Genomic DNA, 15059 nt, shown 5'->3' with positions numbered 1-15059 from the left:
AAAGAAACCAATCATGTCTTGTTTTATATCTCATATTGCACAAACCCTTATAATGGGTTAATTCAGTAGCCAATTGAAATATATTGTGCAAAATCACCCAATGGCAAAACTCCATGATTTAACAACAACCTGTATGCACAGAAACTGCATACCGAGCACTCAGCAAAGATGAACCAGCAAATGTGTGGAAAAGCCTGAAAAATATCACTGGCTACAGCAGATCTCCCTCCCTTGCTGAAGAAAATCAGCAAGGGAATTTAGGGAAAATAAGTGTCTTGCAAGAAGCCAATGGCAAACTACTGTATTGTTTTGTTTTATTGTTATATTTATATCCCAACTCTTCTCCAGTTGTTCAGGACAGCCTGATAGCACTCCCTCTAGTCTTTTCTTCTTAGAATATAACTGGGCTGAAATCGCCCTAGTGCTATTAAGAAAACTGTACAGATGCATTCATGAAGCAAACAGAGTTTAGATCAACTTGTATATAATTTTATCTTGTTCTTTCCCATCCAAGTACCAAGCAGGGCTAATCCTGCTTAGCTTTTTGAGGCCAGATAATATTGATTAGGTGCCATTGAATTCACTAATCACATGGGCAAGGTCACGCTACACATTAAGCTAAAACTTTGTTTTATTATTTATGGTTCAATATTGTTATGTCCTGGGCCTGCAGACGCAGGCTGCAATGATTGGCCCAGGCAGACCACGTGGATGCCCAGGACCAGAGGGGCTGTTTCCAGCCTTGTGCGCATGCACAAGGTGGGAAAAAAAGCCTTGCAACGATTGGGCAGCAAAGTACCTTGCAGGGGACTATAAAAGGTAACCGCACCATTTTGTAAGCTGTTCTGTTGCTGTTTGGAGTAAAGGAGGACTTGTTTGAAACCGTGCTTCGTCTCAATGCCTCTTTCTCGAAAACAGAACATTGGCAATAAAGGTGGGATTGCCTGCAAGGGAAACAACACAAGAAGCTAGGCTGACTCACCACGGGAGGCCTGAAGCTCGGAGAAGCGCGGCATCCGGTAATTACGACTTGGCCTGCCAGTACGGAAACGCTGGAGGTGAGCTTGGCAGAAGGGACCCCTTCTCAACCCTTGCAGCAAGAGGCGTGGATGAAGTTCCTGGACTGCAATGATGTCTAAGATAGGCCGGCTGTCGGAGTTTGACACAGCGCATCCAGAATGCTGGAGTTCGTACGTGGCCTGGGTAGAGAACTACTTTCGGGTAAATCAAATCCGGGAAAACAGCCTCAAAGCTGCTAGTTTGCTGTGTGTCTGTGGGCAAGAGACGTTCGATATCACTGAGAATCTGGTTGCCCCAGCACCACTGGAATCAATCGCCTACACTGAATTGAAGAGGATGCTTCGAGAGCACTTCGAACCCAAGCTCTCAGTGATTGCCTGGCGACACACGTTCGAGCAGAGGGACCAGAGGCCTGGTGAGTCTGCTGTAGAATTCGTTGCAGCCCTACGACAGGCAGCTAGGCCCTGTGAGTTCAAGGACTTGGAAGACAGGCTCAGAGATCGTTTAGTCTGTGGCCTGCGAAGTCGTGAGTTGCAGCAGAAGCTCTTCACTAAGGAAGACCTCTTGTTCCAAGATGCCTTGAGGGAAATTGCAGCTGAAGAAGCAGCCGGCGGAGCTGTAAAGGCCTTGCGGCTAGCCAAGCACCCTCAAGTTCCAGTCACCATCCAACAAGGACGGTCACGGAGGAAGACTATGAACAGGATCCAGAATCAGAAGTGGACCGGCTGCATCAGACTTCGGAGAGAAGGCCTCAAGGAGGAAAGGCCCAGTCAGCATCATCAACCCTGGAGGATGGTCGTGTGATCCGACGTCACATTAACCAACTGCACTGGAGGCTTCCCAGCAACACTTCCGCTCCTGGCTCTGCTCTTGGGGGGGGAGGAGGACCACAATTATGATTGTGGACCACAGGCTCTCTGACATTCACAAGCTTCAATTATTGCTCCAGAAGGGGAGTCTATCCGACATTCACAGGCTCCAGCTATTGCTCCAGAAAGGGGGTTTGCCATGGAGGCGGCTCCTGACTCTGGAACATGCGGCAGAGACACTGGAGCAAGGGGCTATTGGGACAAATTGGCTACTCAGGCCACTCCAGCTGCTGGTCTTGGGCTCGAGGGACAGTGTTCCCAAGAGGGGTCCCTTGTGGACTTGGGGAATTCCACCCCCCCAAGGAACTCTGGCTTGGGTTTAGTGGATCCAGCCAGTCAGCAGCTGGGGGGGTCGCCTGAGTCAAGGGGACATCAAAGTCCTGATCTGCCAAGCCTGGCAGGCGAGCTCGCAGGCCAGGCACCAACTCCGGCTCCGAGAAGATCAGGGCGGACCAGAGGTCCTCCAAAACACTTACAGGACTATGTAAGGTCCTTGTCAGTTCAGGGGCAGGCCTAGTAGTCTGGGTTAAGTAAATGTAGATCAAGAGGAGTGGGGAGTATGGCGGTAGTAAGATTGTAGCTTGTTGTGTATATATGCAATGTAAACAATGTAATGGAGTGTTGGAGTATTTAAAATAATAAGTTTGCCTTATCATTTTATCCAAGGGGGGAGGGGTGTTATGTCCTGGGCCTGCAGACACAGGCTGCAACGATTAGCCCAGGCAGACCACGTGGATGCCCGGGACCAGAGGGGCTATTTCCAGCTTTGCGCGCATGCGCAAGGTGGAAAAAAAGCCTTGCAACGATTGGCCAGCAAAGTACCTTGCAGGGGACTATAAAAGTAACCGCACCATTTTGTAAGCTGTTCTGTTGCTGTTTGGAATAAAGGAGGACTTATTTGAAACCGCGCTTTGTCTCAATGCCTCTTTCTCAAAAACAGAACAAATATATTATGGGAACAAAACTTCTTGGAGCCCTTATGGGAATGTTGTTGGGTTTTGGTTTTATGTTTTGGAATAAAAACCAATTAGCCTGTTTCAGTTAGACATTGCTTTTATGCAATAAACAGCCTTTAAGTGCAAGTCAGTTTAAAGTTGTTGGGTCACATGATAATGTCTGGCCAATCATGAATAATCTTAAAAGTGAAACAAAATCTGATGTATTTGCAACTTGGATGGGAGACACAGAAATGAGTACGTTGAACATACACAGATATTTAGGAAGGCCAATTTCAACAAACTAAAGAAGTGCTAAAAAGGATCCCATAGATATAAAACTCGAACAAAGGAAATTGAGGGTTAGGAACTACTCAGAAATCAGTTCTGAAAATAGAACTAAAAACCACTCCAAATAGGAAAAAAATAGAGCAGGCAGATTAGATTATTGGGGATACACAGGAAAATTGCAACTGGACTAAGAATAAAAGGGTTAGCTACATGGTAGGAATCACCAAGGAAGTAAACCAGTAAGCAGCTGATACCTTCAGAAATACAGTTAGAAAAACTAAAGCCAAAAGCAGCTTAGGCTCACAAAGGAAGTTAAATGCCACAAAGGACCTTTTTCATTAAGTCAGCAGTAAAAAGAGGAAAATGGAAAGGGTAGACAATTGGACAATGGTGAAGATCTAGGTCAGCTTTATACTAATAAAGGGCAAAACTTTTGAACAGATTATTAAGCAGTTGGTTTATGAGCATTTAGAAAGGAATGCGTTGCTTGGCAGAAACCAACATAATTTATCAAAAATAAATAAATCCAAATCAGCTCAATCTCCTTTTTTGATGGAGGACCCATTTAACTGCCCATGTGGTGAACATAATTTACTTTGACTTCAACAAAGTTTTCAACAAAACCAGATTCTAGTGAAGGTGGCAAAATATGGATTGGGTTATGCTACCATTCTATCAATACAGAGTTTATTTAGTGATCAAAATCAACAAAAGTACATCGATAGCACCACATTGTTGGACTTGTCAAGTGATGTACCAAAACACTATTGTAGGCTCTTTTCTGATCAACATATTAATAAAGTGGGTGAGGGATTAGAGAATATGATTATCACCTTTTTAAATAACAAAAGTTAGGGACAGAGGATTGAGGACTGGATCAAAATTCACAGGGATTCTGAGAAGATGGAAAAATATAGAAACCAGCAAGATGAATTTCAATAGGGATAAATGCAAAGTCTTACAAGAGAGTAAGGAAAATCTAAAATATGAGTACAGGATGGGGCAACCATACTGAATAGTTCATAGTCAAAGGATTTGATATCTTGATGGATCAAATGATGAACATGAACAAGAAGTATAAAATGCATGGTAGAAGAAAGGAAGGAAGGAAGGAAGGAAGAAAGGAAGGAAGGGAGGGAGGGAGGGAGGGAGGGAGGAAGGACCCTAGATCAATGGTCCCCAACCTTTGTGGCTTGGTGGTCCAGCTGGAGGAGCCTGAGTGGAGCTTGCGCACACACTTGAGCACTAGCCTGGTGCTCACACACCCTGAATAGGTCTGGTAGTGGGCTGCATTCCAGGGGGGTTGGGGACCCCTGGCCTAGATTTCAAAAACAGAAATATCAAGAAAGATAAATCAGTGTTTCTATTCTGCACACATTTGATCACATTTACAATATTACATACAATTTCATATTTTAGGAAGGACATTTACAAAATGAAGCCTGTCCAGAGGACAACAAGCAAGATAATATGGGGTCTGGAAGAATAAATATATGAAGAAGATGAAATCCAAATGATGAATGGTTGGAGGTATTGATTATTTTTTTTTTTAGCCTGGAGAAAACTGTTGGAAGTCAAGAAAATTGCTTTCAAGTACCAAATGGCTGCCATGCAGAAGATGGGGCAGATTTGTTCAGAGATGTTCCAGAAAACAAGTACAAGGAAGTAATTGAACATCTGATAAATATCACTGTGAGAATTCAAAAGATGTGATTTAATATCAATGACAACAATTTTTTTTAAAAAAAAATATAAAATGAGAAAGAGAGGAATGACAACTATAAGAAAAATCATTCAAGCAGCTTTTTTTCCTCTTTTCTTTCTTTTTCTTTATTTATCAAATCTATATGACTGCCCATCTCACAAATATGAATCTGGGCAGTGTACAATAAACCAACAATTTAAACATTTTTTAAAAAACCATTTGAAACAATTACTGCCACTTAACTATTTTCATACTTTATTTTAAACTTATATTATTATTTCTGTTTAGACCATTTTAATTATTTTTAAACCCTTTTTTTCCAAAAGCCATATTGTAAGTGGATTAACTTACCTTGCTATTTCACACATTTATAAGGGAACCATTCCTGTTTTAATTTGATTAGAGTTCTGCTATGTAGATATATAGCCAATTTTTCCATTGCCATATAATCTCCAATTTTAGTATTTGAATCTTATATTGTCAGCAAGATTTGCTTTTTCCAGTGTTGTGCCCAGTTAATTCTTGACTCCATCAGCATATGTCTTAATAAGTTATGATGCTTTTCATTTGTATTCTCTGGGATATGACTAATGTAAATAGACTTTCATTTCAAATTTTATTTTCGAGATTTTTCTGGTGGTTTTGGTGTATTTCTTTCCAATACCTTTGAGTCTTTTGGTATGATTACCACATGTGATAGAGTTCCTTCTTTGTTATGGCATTTCCTACATTTATTACTAATTAATTTGCCCATTTTGGCAATCACTGATGGAGTTATATACCATCTATAAAACATTTTGTATCAATTTTACCTCAGACTGTGGCTTGGTGTAAATGTTATTGATTTTCCCCCTCTATAGTTCTTCCCAATGTCCCACAGCTACCATTTCTTTAAAATTTGCAACAATTTTATCTTTTTTTTGTTCTGCTCTATGTTGTATTTCAATAACAAGATATAATATGGCCTCATAACTGATCTTGATTTTACGCAAGTGTTTCAAATTCAAGTCACCCCTCTGTTTCTGAGACCATGCTTTAGTTTTCCAGCTATTTACAAATGCATTAACCACAGCAGATTCCTACCTTTGTTAAGCAAACAGAAGAAAAATGTCCTGATGCTAACAGCTGTTCAAAAATGAATTCTTTGGAACTGGTGAAGTTTCCTTTACTAGAGGTTTTATAGAGAAACAGGGTGGAGACATCAGCAATAGGTAAATAATAGATTCCCACTCTAATCAAAAGGTTCGAATTTATCACCTACCAAATCTCTTCCAACACTAATGTTTGCATAATTTTAGGAAGTTTAGAATCCCACGTTTGCAAATAGTCTCCCATGTTGTTGAGAAGCTCCACCAAAGTAACTTTTTACTTTATCTACAAAATAAGGCCAGGATGAGGAAAAACACTCATCACGCTTTTGTAGACTGTATTGTACTTGTACTAAATTCTACCAATGGCCACCAGAGGGCAGGCCGGCTCCCCGGTTTCTCTCCATCCTTCCCAGCCCCCTTGCTCCTGCCTCTCTCGCCCACCCCCCGCCCTCCGCTCAGCTGAGCTTTGACAGTTCCGTGCTGCACCAGCAACCTCCAAATGCTGGGTTTTGTAGCAGACAAGTTTCCGCCACCGAGCAGGAATCTTCCGGGAGCCACTCATCCCACGCCGTGGGCAGCCGAACGGAGGTGGTGGCTGCAGAGGAGAGAGAGGGACGGCCCGGGTGGAAACTGCTTGCCAGGCGCACCAGAAAGTTCGTGCCAAGGAAAAGTGGTGCAGTGGAGTGATGGGGCACCCCGAATCGCGGAAGTTTTCCTGGGGAGCACTGGTGCTGCTCTGGCTTCTGCAGGAGGAGGCTGTGGGATCGTCCCTCCCGGAAAGGAAAGGAGCAGGTACCATCCGCACCTTCCATGGGGCGAGTGCGCAAAGAATGAACGAGGAACGGGCGGAGGGTTGGAGGTGCCTGTTGTCCAGCGAACCTGAGGAAGGGCAGCTCCGAGAAGTACCCATTCACCAAAATTGGGGTATGAGATGAAGAGAAAAGGAAGCAGCAAGGAGGGACAGGTAAAGACAGGTGTGCATACAGGGATCAAGTGTGAGCCAGCCCAAAGAACAATGGGAATAAAGTGCAGACTGGTGTGTAAGATACACATGTAACTCTGCTGGGGCACCAAATGTATAAAAATTAAGTGGTATTTTTATAGAAAAGCACAGATACCTGTCAAATGGCAACATTATATATATGGATCTCTGTGTGCACCAGTGTATTGGTCCATAAAACCCTCCAGTCACTTACAAATGCAAGGAAGACTATTGAAAAAGAATGATTCATTGTGGCAATGCAAATGCACAAACATCTGGTGAATGTGAACAATTGTGGGTGACAATTCATATAGTGCTTCTCGTTACTGTTTACGTTTGTTAGTATGGAATTAACCCAACTTTCTGGGTTCATATGAACCAGAAGTAATATTTGAACTATATCACAAACCAGCCAGTCAATTTCTGACATAATATTGGGTGAATTGAGTTATTGTGCTTATGGTTTGTGTTTAAGTTTGTGTATATATGAAAATATATATCATATTACACACCCAAATGCACGCACTGAGCGTACATCCAAACACGTGTTCCTTGTGAACTTAATTCATCAAACTGTAGTTATACACTTCATATAATCTTCTCTCTAGATCACAAGTTTGTGAGAAACTGGTTCCACGTATTTAACAGAGTTGCTGATTTTGTATTATGCTAATTGGCTCGCAAAATCACTGATCTACTTTCCCAGTTGTTGTGTTGTGTCTCATTTTTAAACAAGGCTCCCACATGAAATGCAATGAATCCAAGTAAAGATGAATTGGGTAGAGAGATGCTCATGTGAGTGAGCTCATGCATAGAAACTGAGGGCCTTCTCCTATCTTACTTCCAAGTTATGGAATCCATTCCGTTTGAAGAGATTTTGTCTCCAATCTCTTAGGTTTTTAGGGAAGAAGCCATACGTACCATTTTGGCTGGTTATTTCTGTATATTTGTTTGTTTGTATCAATTTTATATGCCAATTATCTCACAGTGCAAGGTGACATTAAGTGGCTATATATTTCAGTTTCATTTTATTATAATCTATCATTTGCCTTGAGCAAACTTTGGGTTTATGCACATGATAACAATTAGGAAAATAATTAATTTCAATGGCTTTAAAACTGAACTGTGGATGATAAGAAAGCATACAATTGGATGCGATCTTGAAGGCCATCTAATCCAAACCCCAGCCCAGTGCAGGAAATTCATAGGTAGAATATTCTTAAAAGATGGCTACCGAGCCTATGCTTGAAAACCTCTAGTGAGGGAGAGCCAATTATTTCTTCCTTTTAGGTCACTGCATCCCTTCATGAATTTCTCTTACTGTCAAAAAGTTTTGTGCAAAGTACAAGCCCTTCCTTCTACTTAAGCCTTGGAAACATATCCTGTCTCTTGTTCTTATCTATAGTTCATAAGTTTCACAAGGTACTTGACTCAACTGTGCTTGTTTTCATTTTTCTAATCCAAGATCATCCTTTCCCCACCCAAAAGTGCATGAATGCTAAAGGTACAGAATATGATGTCTCTGGAAAAGGAATGGCTGTTTTGGCAAAATAAAATTGTTAGGTCAGCTACAGAATTCTTCTGAATCAGTCTTTTATTAACTTGGTGTACTCCAGATGTGTTGGCTAGGAATTTTGGGAACTCAACGCATCTGGAGGCAGCTGATATGAATATCAGTTGCAGAAGACAGGGAGAAACAATTATTTTAGAAAAGTGTCAAGCAACCCACAGCCATTTCAACATTGCTAAACTACTGTTCCCAGAATCTCTCATGGTTGGCTGTGCTTTGTAGGAATATTGGGAATTGTCATTGGGCTGCACCAGGAGTGCCACAAGTTGCCTACCATTGGTTCAGACCTTAAGAATAGGGTTATGTTGTAAGTTTTCACTGACAGGGAAACCTTATCTTCAGTGTGTATAAGCAATAAGACTAAAACGCTATAAAATATTTTGCACTATATTGATAAGAATCAAATTGATATATATGATATAAGAATATCAATAAGAAGGACATCTTTATTTTTTTATGTACTAAGTCAAGATGGTTGAACAGCTATATTGAGTACCCTAAAATTTTAGAATTTGAAAAAACTTTGGAGATTATCTGAATCCCCTTCTTGCTTAATAGAGACTTTAAAAGACAAGATGAAATTCCAGCAGAGGTGGAAAACCAGATCTTGCCCAAGGGCAGAGTGATCACCAGGCTTCCTTCTGAAAGCTAGATGATTTTATTGCATCAGGACCAAGCCTCACCCTTTGCCTTTCATTCAGATGTTGTTATGGAGGAGCTGTAAGGGGAGGGGGCACTTTCAAGAAAATGCAAAGAAGTAGACTTAACCCATCCTTTACATTCCTGAAGGACTGAGTATTTGGTTCCTGAACATCCTTGGGAACAGTGCCTCCCATGAGCTTCTGTCTGGAATTAACACTGCCTATCTCATGCCTTTATCAAAGGGATGATGGGGCAGAGATTGCTTGGGGGAAAACAGCTACTGCCCAGAAGAAGGAATGCTCTGGGGGAAGGGCTTTGGGAAAGGAACTTACATGGGCCTCACAGTGGTATTGGGATGAGGTTACCAAGTTGAAACACTTGGGCAGATTTGGGTCATCCTGAATTATATAGTTCACCTATACATATAACTATATAGTTGACAGATGCAGCCTGTTCTCTTCATATATTTCCCAAAAATAAGAGCCTACTACTTTCTGAGAAAGTCTTTATCCCATGATCAAACCGCTTTTACTATTAGGAAGTAGTCTGTCTATGTGTTGCTAAATTTGCTTTGTTTGTATTTTCATCTCTTAATTGTCTTGAATGGGGATGGATGATTGATGATGTATTGAAAAGCTTTCATTTAGAGATCTAGGTGACAGTTGACAAGTATCTTCTCACTTCCTCTTCTTGGTCTGTCCAGTTGAAGTTCTGGCCTCATTTTGTCCATCTATTTCTTCACTTCATTTAAATGGAAACTGTAAAGATTTTGTGTAAATCATCACGGCGTGAATCCCCCTTGAAGGAATTGGAACAAATAAGATTGGCATGTAATATTTGGCTGAATAATTAGCCAAGTGGTAAATTCTTGCAAGAATGTATTCTACCTGTGGCAGATAATCATAAAAAACATAAAACTCAAATCTGATGCATATAGAATATAGCCACCAGAATGGCATAGTTGATATGATATGATAAGGCTCAATTCCTGTCTAAGAGACCCAGTTATGCATTACCGCAAAATTTAATTTGTAGGTTTAACAATATGGTTATGATATAATACATAAGATGATATTCCCCCTCAAGCAATAGAAATTTAGAGAATGATGTTTTGGATTTTTGGCCTAGACTAGTAGCTATTTCTAAGCAAGTCCTCCATGAATTTCTCTAATCTAATTTTTATAGTAAATGTATTAAAGATTATAATTACAACAATAAAAACTAATACAAATTGAAAAAAAGAATAAAGTGTAGAAGGTACAGGTAAGAATGAAAAAATTGGAAAAATAGAAATATAGTAAACAAAAAGAAAAAAGCTATATAGAGAACCGACTTCCCACCTTCATCACAATGTATAAATAAATTAGAAACCTATCACCTTTTCTTAAAATACAACAAAATGATCTCTTCTTACCATACCCAGTTTTTATCTATAAACAATTGATAATACTGTCATCTTAGTTCTGATGTCAGTGAAAGCCCATTAAGGGTTACCATATCTATTTTACATATCTATTTTAAGCTTGATTAAGTAAACCAACTTTATATTCCTTCCCTTTACTTCTAAAAATCTCAGTCTTTACTCCCTTCAAATACTATTATGTTATGAAATTTGGTTTCTTTTTATTTTGTCTTTGTCCCTTTTCACAATTTTTTTCAAAACTTTAAAACACCCCTTTTGCAAATCCAATATAGGAAAATTATCCAGGTCACTCTCTTGGTTTGTTATTTGTAATTCAGCCAGTTACTTTTGTAGGCTGGATGTAATATCTTTTTCCATGTCATTCTTGTAGAAATCCACTTTCAACTCAAGTCTTGATGTTTTGAGGTAGAAATTTCTGTTCATCCATAATATCTTATAAACATAGTCTATCTATAGAGGCAGACATTTTTAAAATTAACTTCTGGGTCCATTATTCAAAAATATCCTTCAATAAGTTCAGTGTTAAACACTGTGTTTCATTCAATGTTTTCCTTGTAAACTTTAGTTCTTTCTAATTCCCTCTGGGCTTCAATTTTTAGAATCTTATCATTGTTATTTTTCATTACAACAGTAACATTTCCCTATGAAAAGAATTTTTTATAATTAATTTTAAATTTTTATGTCAAATTTATCTGTACTTTTAGTCCATTTGTAATTTTTTAAAATCAAAGTTTTAACCATTTGTTGTTTATTAAAAAATAAGTTCTTAAATTTGTACTTCTTTCACTGAAGATTGAAGGAAACTCACTGGTGCTATACAATGTTTTCTAGTAATGGGGAAATAGTTAACAGGCAATTTCCAAAAATGATAAGAAAAAGAAATATGTAAACTAATGTCCTTTCAAAGTTGTTGATTGTTGTTTGAACAAGATGATTATTCCCTCATCTCCTAGAGCAAAGAGTCTCCTTGTGAGAGCAGCTGTCTGGAGTGCTTATAGGTGACCTCCAATCCTCTACTTGTCCAGAGAGGAATTATCAAAAAGCTGGCTCAGTCACTACCTCTTCATTCCACTGTGGTCACCAAGTCTGCTTTTTATGGAGCTATCTTCAGTCTTCTATCTCTTTCTTAGAAGTCCAGATTTCTGTAGTCTAAACTGATGCTGCCTTCTACATTAGTAGGAGCAATTTTGATTGTTATGAAAATAAAAACATTTGTGCAATCTTGAAATTTTTGGAAAAAGATTAATCTAGAAATAGGAAATATGTGAATTCCTTAAGACCTCATCAAATCCCATGACAGTAAATTTACTAAAAAGCACTTCTCTTTTGATGGTCCCAAATCTCCTTGCACTTAATTTCATTGACCCCTCCCCCCAACATTTTAATAATATTAACAATGGGAAATTTCTATCCATGTTTTCTATGGCATGCGTATGTAATATAATAATTCTTACCCTTAGTTGATGATTTTTCTAAGCTACAATGCTTCTAAAAGCTGTGCCCTATATGAGCATATTCTATTTCCCAAAATTGGTAGGTTTTTTTAGTCCTTTTTCTAGCTGGCATTTGATTTCTTTTCAAATCAATTGTAGTGCAGCACCATACAAGAGACATTTTTCCTGAGCTATAAAGTTGTTTTCAACTACATCATGGATGAACTACAGTATATTAGAGCAAGTCTACAGCAAAAGCTATGTTGAAAGAAGAGAGGAAGAAAGCACATGGAGTCAAGTTCAATGTGTCTCATCCATGGGCTGAGGATGAGACAAAGGCTACATCATGAGAATATGGCTCAAAAGGGGTTACAGAACATGTTTATGCTGTAGTGGGGTGTGTGTGTCAGGATGAGCCTAGACAACATTTCTTCTGTATCTAGTTGTGCTACAAGCCTGCCCTTACAATTTCTTTCTCCTCTCCGTGACATAGCCTTCATCTTCTCCATAGGGTATGTCTAGTTTAATGAAAAGAAGGGGTAACATGATAGAGTGTTTCAATATCTAAGAAGGTTCCACAAAGAAGAGAGGGTCAATCTATTCTCCAAGGCACCTGAAAGCAGGACAAGAAGCAATGGATGGAAGCTAATCAAGGGGAGACGCAACCTAGAACTAAGGAAAAATTTCCCACCAGAACAATTAATCAGTGGAATAACTTGCTTCCAGAAGTTGTGGGTGCTCCAACACTGGACGTTTTTATGAAGAGATTGGACAGTCATTTGTCAGAAAGGTATAGATCTCCTATTTGAGCAGGGGGTTGGACTAAAAGACCGCCAAGATCCCTTCCAACTCTGTTATTCTGTTATTCTCTTTAACCGAAGGTGAATATTTAACAGCAATGGAGTTAAAGTCCTCAGCAACAGATATGAGCCAGCAGTGTGCTGCAGCTGCCAAAAAAGCCAACACAGTGCTAGGCTGCATTAACAGAGGGATAGAATCAAGATCACGTGAAGTGTTAATACCACTTTACAACGCCTTGGTAAGGCCACACTTGGAATACTGCATCCAGTTTTGATCACCACGATGTAAAAAAGATGTTGAGACTCTAGAGAGAGTACAGAGAAGAGTAACAAAGATGATCAGGGGATTGGAGGCTAAAACATATAAGGAACGGTTGCTGGAATTGGATATGTCTCGTTTAACGAAGAGAAGGACGAGGGGTGACATGATAGCAGTGTTCCAATATCTCAGGGGTTGGAACAAAGAGGAGGGAGTCAAGCTATTCTCCAAAGCATCTGAAAGCAGGACAAGAAGCAATGGATAGAAATTAATCAAAGAGAGAAGCAACCTAGAACTAAGGAGACATTTTCTGATAGTTAGAACAATTAATCAGTGGAACAACCTGCCTCCAGAAGTTGTGAATGCTTCAACATGGAAGTTTTTAAGAGACTGGACAGCCATTTGTCTGAATTGGTATAGGGCAGGGGTAGGCAACCTCGGCTCTTTTATGACTCATGGACTTCAACTCCCAGAATTCCTGAGTCAGCATAGCCGAGGTTGCCTACCCCTGGTATAGGGTTGGACTTGATGACCTCCTAGGTCCCTTCCAACTTTATTATTATTATTATTATTATTATTATTATTATTATTATTATTATTATTATTATTATTATTATTATTATTATTATTATTATTATTATTATTATTATTATTATTATTATTATTATTATTTTAGAGATAACTTGCATATTTTCACCAACTTGACATTTGAATTCTTCAGGAACCCACAACCAGATACCCTCTGGAATCAGAGAATCAAATAACTGCCTTCTAATATTGAAGATTTGCCATCCTAATCTTGGCATTGCCATAAACCCGGTAGGTTTGCCACTCCCTGTGGTACTTGATCCCTTTATCTGTGACGACAAGAGAAATCTTGCAAAGGCTTAACAAAAAGCACAGTTAAATAAATTATAGGAAGCCCTTTAAATATCTGAAAAAACTGTGTAAAAGCTCAGAATCATGAATAGTGTTTTCTATGATAAAAACTAATGTCAATTAAAAAAATGAAGCAATTCTTCTCATTTCCTGTTACAAAAAATCATTATTGTGAAACTACTTTTAAAACACAAGAAAGAAGTCTGTCTCAAAATCCATGGAAAGATACCTATGGGGATGAAGAGATTAACAATTATTTTTATTTAATTAAAGCAGTTCTGTGCTTCTTCCCATTAAAATAAATCTCAAGGCAATTTTACAATTACATTTATACTTAAAAACAATAAACAATAAAACTATAAATTGAGTTGTTTTTTTACAAACATGCAGCATGCAAACATACAACAAACTGAAAATAAGTAGACAAATATTGAAACAATGGAAGAATTTTAAAAAGCCATAACAAAATTAAAAACCACAACAGGATTAACAGGACAGAAGAAATGAACATGGGCTGGCTTGGCAGAGACAGTAAGGTTGTTTGTGCATCAGCACATCACACTTTGCAAGACATTCCAAAATCAAGGGCCACCCAAAAAAAAAGCCCACTTTCCGATAGCCGCTTGCCACATTTTAGCATCAAACCATTTAGTTTAAATGGTTGGTGGGATAGATCGTGGTGATGTCACGAAGTTTCTTGCTATTGATCAATAGCAAGAAACTTCATGATCTTCCAAATATGTTGGCTAGGCATAATGGACATTGCAGTTGGACAGAGCATAAAATTTTCCAAACTATAATAACAGGTTGGCTTTCAGGCAACATTTAATACACATACACACACACACACACACAAAGAGAGAGAGAGAGAGAGAGAGAGAGAGAGAGAGAGAGAGAGAGAGAGAGAGAGAGAGAGAGAGAGAGAGATTGGAATGGATAGCACCTTTTTGCATCATATCTTTGGACATCTTTGCCCTCCCCCCCTTCCCTCCTCCTTTGACTGTGGACATTTTAATATACCCAAGGACAGTCCTATTGGCCCTGCGCGATTCACCCCTCGCGCAGGCCTGGCCCATTAAGATCACCAGGGCCCACCTTGAGGATGGGGTTTGGAACCCCGAGAGGTGGCATGCTGCAGGCACAAGCCAAAAATTTCGGAA

The 15059-nt window shown here is 39.3% G+C and overlaps 1 protein-coding gene across 1 annotated transcript in view; it reads left to right on the top strand.

Annotated features, from left to right (window-relative positions):
- The first annotated feature begins 1131 nt into the window (after positions 1 to 1131).
- PLXDC1 (plexin domain containing 1) overlaps positions 1132 to 15059 on the top strand; it is a 76045-nt gene continuing 62117 nt past the window's right edge. Inside the window, exons 1-2 of the mRNA XM_029283007.1 lie at positions 1132 to 1389; positions 1474 to 1789. Coding sequence (XP_029138840.1) covers positions 1132 to 1389; positions 1474 to 1789 — 574 coding nt within the window. The remainder of the gene's footprint in view (positions 1390 to 1473; positions 1790 to 15059) is intronic.

Source organism: Protobothrops mucrosquamatus, unplaced genomic scaffold, assembly GCF_001527695.2.
Source record: "Protobothrops mucrosquamatus isolate PMUCROS unplaced genomic scaffold, P.Mucros_1.0 scaffold7, whole genome shotgun sequence".
Classification (NCBI taxonomy): Eukaryota; Metazoa; Chordata; class Lepidosauria; order Squamata; family Viperidae; genus Protobothrops; species Protobothrops mucrosquamatus.
The sequence above is the reverse complement of the archived record's forward strand: the minus strand, read 5'-3'. Positions and strand labels throughout refer to the sequence as shown.